Source organism: Physeter macrocephalus, chromosome 21 (assembly GCF_002837175.3).
Source record: "Physeter macrocephalus isolate SW-GA chromosome 21, ASM283717v5, whole genome shotgun sequence".
NCBI classification, from domain to species: Eukaryota; Metazoa; Chordata; class Mammalia; order Artiodactyla; family Physeteridae; genus Physeter; species Physeter macrocephalus.
This window is the reverse complement of record NC_041234.1, coordinates 106,599,787-106,603,883: the sequence shown is the minus strand read 5'-3', so window position 1 is coordinate 106,603,883 and position 4,097 is coordinate 106,599,787. Positions and strand designations below refer to the sequence as shown.

The 4,097-nt window shown below is 53.4% G+C and overlaps 2 protein-coding genes across 3 annotated transcripts in view; one reads left to right on the top strand and one right to left on the bottom strand.

The window, feature by feature from the left end:
- SLC9A6 (solute carrier family 9 member A6) overlaps window positions 1-508 on the bottom strand; it is a 53,042-nt gene extending 52,534 nt beyond the window's left edge. For both annotated transcript variants that reach the window (XM_055081699.1, XM_007100251.3), the window contains exon 1: window positions 181-508. In XM_055081699.1, the coding sequence (XP_054937674.1) occupies window positions 181-508 (328 nt within the window). The remainder of the gene's footprint in view (window positions 1-180) is intronic.
- A 2,545-nt stretch (window positions 509-3,053) lies between these two features.
- Window positions 3,054-4,097, top strand: part of MMGT1 (membrane magnesium transporter 1) — a 26,858-nt gene continuing 25,814 nt past the window's right edge. The window contains exons 1-2 of the mRNA XM_007100266.3: window positions 3,054-3,065; window positions 3,380-3,508. Coding sequence (XP_007100328.1) covers window positions 3,054-3,065; window positions 3,380-3,508 — 141 coding nt within the window. The remainder of the gene's footprint in view (window positions 3,066-3,379; window positions 3,509-4,097) is intronic.

Here is a 4,097-nt window from a genome sequence, read left to right as displayed (position 1 = left end):
CAGAAAAAAGGGGGGACGAGGGAAAGAAACGGGGGTGGGGGAGAAAGGAGAGACGGAAAATGGAAGGAATGGTTAGGGGAGCCGACCGTAGGCCGTGCAGGGCCAGGGGAGGAGGCGAGGCAGCCGGGGAGCAGAGAAGGGGGGGAGCGCCAGGGGCGGACACGGGGTTGAGGCACTTGCCATAAATCATAGCCAGGCCGGTTTCGTGCAGGAAGCGGGCCCGGCGATGCTTGAAGAGCCAGATCGTGAGAATGGTTAGCGTGAGCAGCAGGATGAAGATGAGCAGGTTGGCGCTGTCCTGCCGGTGGCTCTCCTCCGCTTGCTTCTCTGACACGATCTCCTCGTCCATGGCTCTCGCTTCTCCGCCAGCGCCGTCCGAAGCCCTGGCCCAGCCAAAGACTCCCACTGCGAGGAGCAACCAGAGCGGCCGCGTGAGCCGGCGGGCCCGGGGGCCGCCGCCGCCGACGCCGCGGCGGAGGGGCGCCCGCAGCCAGCCGCGCCGAGCCATGACTCCCCCCGCCCCCCGCCCCGCTCCTCACCCGCAGTCGCCCGCTGTCGGACCACTCCCCGAGGCCTCACGGGAAAGGGGCGGGGCCCCAGGGAAGCCGTCGGAGCGCGCGCCGCCGCCGCCGCCGCCGCTCTTAAAGGGGACGCGACACTCCCAGCTCGCTGGGCCCCAAGCCTTTGGCCTTCTGTCCCCCAGGGCACCAGCTCTCCGCTCAGGCTCCGCTGCCAGGCAATGAAAGACCGTCGAATCTAGCCCACTGCCTTCTGGAAAAGAAACCTGGGCTCAGCGTAATCAAAGCGTGGCAGATTGCGCTCTGTCTAGTTCGATCCTATTCTTAGAGCTCTCAGGGGAATCGATCTTTCATAACCCATCTCAATATTGTCCCCCAGTGTCTCTTAACAGGATAAGAAGTTGTCCTCTTGGGAAGGGCCTAAATCTCCATCTGTAATTTAAATCGGATTCTCCTGGTTCTGTCCTCGTAGGGAAAAAAAACCAACAGCACTGTAGTAGTTCACAAATAACTGACTCAAAGGCAAGGATTATGTGTGTGTCTGTATGCTCGGTTTTCTTTACACGTAAATTACCTGATGTGAGTCATCTCTTGCAGATAAACTCCTCAATCTCACAAAGATTCAATCGGTTTGTGCTCAAATTTACCCGTACTCCAAACACTCCCCTCCCTCCCCAGGAAGAAATCTTTTGTGGTGTGATCAGTTTCTCCTTCTCCTCTCCTTTTCCCTTCTATCTTAAAGCAGATTTCCCCAGCTCAGAAGCCACCTTTGACACCATATCTCATCTCTCTTCCTCAAAGAGTATTTTCCCTGTTCTCAGCCTCTCAACCTTGCACACCAGAATTTTCACAATTCTCACCTCTTTGAGAACAGCGGATTTCTATTTTCTCCATTCTCCTCAGATCACTCATTAGTCTTTGTGGGCTTTTTGTTCCCTCTAGACTTTCTCTAGAATGTTTCATTTCTACCTCTGCAGGAATGAACTCCAAATCCCAAGTCCTGACCTGCCACCCTCCCTTCAGGCCTCTCCCTGTTGGATACTGAGCCTATCCTGGTGAGGCTCCTACCAATCTCCAAAACTAAAAATGTTTTTAAATGAGCTCATTTTACCCCTACCGACATATAGTCTTTCTCAATTCTTTCATACCATTGATGATACTAGCTATCAATCCAATTCCTATCATTATGCCTAGAAGTCATGATTCTCAAACGTTTTGGCCACGTTACGGCCATATAACCTCTTTGCTAAGGCAAACATCCAGGCAACTCCCAGCTGTCCCAGTGTGGATTCACTCCCATTAACCAGCTCGTTAAGTTCTGTGAGGATGGTGAGCTAAAAAAAAAAAAAAGTGCTGGAATGGTGCTTAACTCCGAGTTCTATCCCTGTCGGGTCAGGAGCTGTGCCAGTGACTGAGCCCAGTCTCTCCTCTTAGTACCTGGGTCTGCCTGTCCCTTCCCATCCTCATGGCTGCCGGTCCCCTATACCCTGCCTCCAGCCTCACCTCACTGCCCTGTGTGAACAGGGCTGGGCTGTGTAGAGACAAGAAACCCAAGTGAGGATCCTTCCCAGTCTCCCCACTGCCCCCCCCCAGACCTATCTCTGTCACCCCAGAAGACCTAGCGAAGGAGTATCCCCGCTTCTTCAGGCCTAACCACCCAACCCAAGGCTGTTTTGACCCGGCACAAAACCATTTTTCATTCTCCTACTGTTTAGAGCTCAAGAACAAAACAAAACAAAACGAAAGTCACAGATTGCTTGCCTGGCGGGAGTTAAACGTCTCCAAGCTCCAGACTCTACCTCTGTTTACTGGCCCCAACTATTTACTATCCCCACTCTCACCCTTTCCCCAGCAACCCCGTTAGAGCAGAGTTCCAGGAGGAATCTTGAGAGGCCGCTAATTTTATCAGGCAGGCCAACCCCATGAGCCCTTGGCTCCCCTCAGAATATACTTCTTTCTCAACCCAACAGTGCCCTGTGTGCCTCTCGCCCTCCAGTTTCTCCTCTCACTACTGCTCCCTGCACCAGCCAAGCCTTGCCATGTGCTTTCTGGAGTACCCTCCACTAGGAACAAACTACCCAGCCCTCTCAGTTGCTGCACCGATGCCCTCTCCATCTCCTCCTTTTCCCGGTACCTGAATCTTGCTCAGGACATCACAAGCTCTGCCGCTGTTTCAAGTGGAGGCTGCTTATTTCCTCACCACTCCACTGTCCTACACACACACACACACACACACACACACACACACTCTCACACTCTCTCTCTCTCTCTCTCTCTCTCACTCACTCACACTCACGCCCTGTATCAGGTGGCCTGAAGGAGGAGCTGGCACCCCGCTCACTCCCCATTGACTGTTGTTCCAAGCTCCTTACTGCTCCACCCTGCCTCCAAGCGCTAACACCCTCTCCTTTCCCGGTCTTCTAACGACTTCCTGGTCTCTCTCGCACTTTCACCAAGCACTTGGGTATCTGGTTCACAGCTTCCTCTCCCCTCCCCACAACCGCCCCGCGCCTACCCACCTCAGCCCCGCCTTCGATGCTCATACAGGTAAGTCACACGGAATTCGAGACTTGCCTCCTTTTTTACTGGGAAAATCAAGATCCTCAGGAAAACAGTCCTCACCGTCCTCAGCCTGCAGTCTCCCTTCAATATACCATCAGTGCCCACGCGTTCCCCCTCCCCTCCAGCCTCAGTGCTAGAGCTGTCCCCTCCTCCCTTATGAAACGTAAGCCCCAGTCTACACTCCGCATCCCACCACCTCCTTCCTGCCTCTTCTAGGACCTACTCCAACTGTCATCTCCCTCCACCATCTTCAGCGGCTCCTTCTCCACCCCCTTCCTGTTCTGTAAAACCGCTTTCAGGTCTCTTTTAAGAAACAGCACCCCGCCCGCGCCCCTCCAGTCCACACGCCCCTCTTCTACCGCACGAGTTCTCTCCTCCCGTTCAGACTGAGCTTCTCAAAAGAGTCGTCTACACCGCCGCCTGTTTTGGTATGGCATGCTTTTGACATTTTTTAGTGGTTGAAAAGTAGAATCGAAAGAAGACTGTTTTCCGACACGTGAAAATCCCGTGCAATTCATATCGCAGTGTCCACCAGTAAAAGTTTACTGGATACAGCTATTCCCATTTGTTTACTGATTGTCTGTGGTAGCTTTGGGACTACAAGGCAGAGAGAGGGGTTGCAAAAGAGACTGTATATTAATCTCCAAAATGTACAAGCAGCTCATGCAGCTCAATATCAAAAAAAAATACAACCCAATCCAAAAATGGGCAGAAGACCTAAATAGACATTTCTCCAAAGAAGATATACAGATTGCCAACAAATACATGAAAGGATGCCCAACATCACTAACCATTAGAGAAATGCAAATCAAAACTACAATGAGGGCTTCCCTGGTGGCGCAGTTGTTGAGAATCCGCCTGCTGATGCAGGGGACACGGGTTCGTGCCCGGGTCCGGGAAGATCCCACATGCCACGGAGCGGCTGGGCCCGTGAGCCATGGCCCCTGAGCCTGCGCGTCCAGAGCCTGCGCTCCGCAACGGGAGAGGCCACAACAGTGAGAGGCCTGCGTACCACAA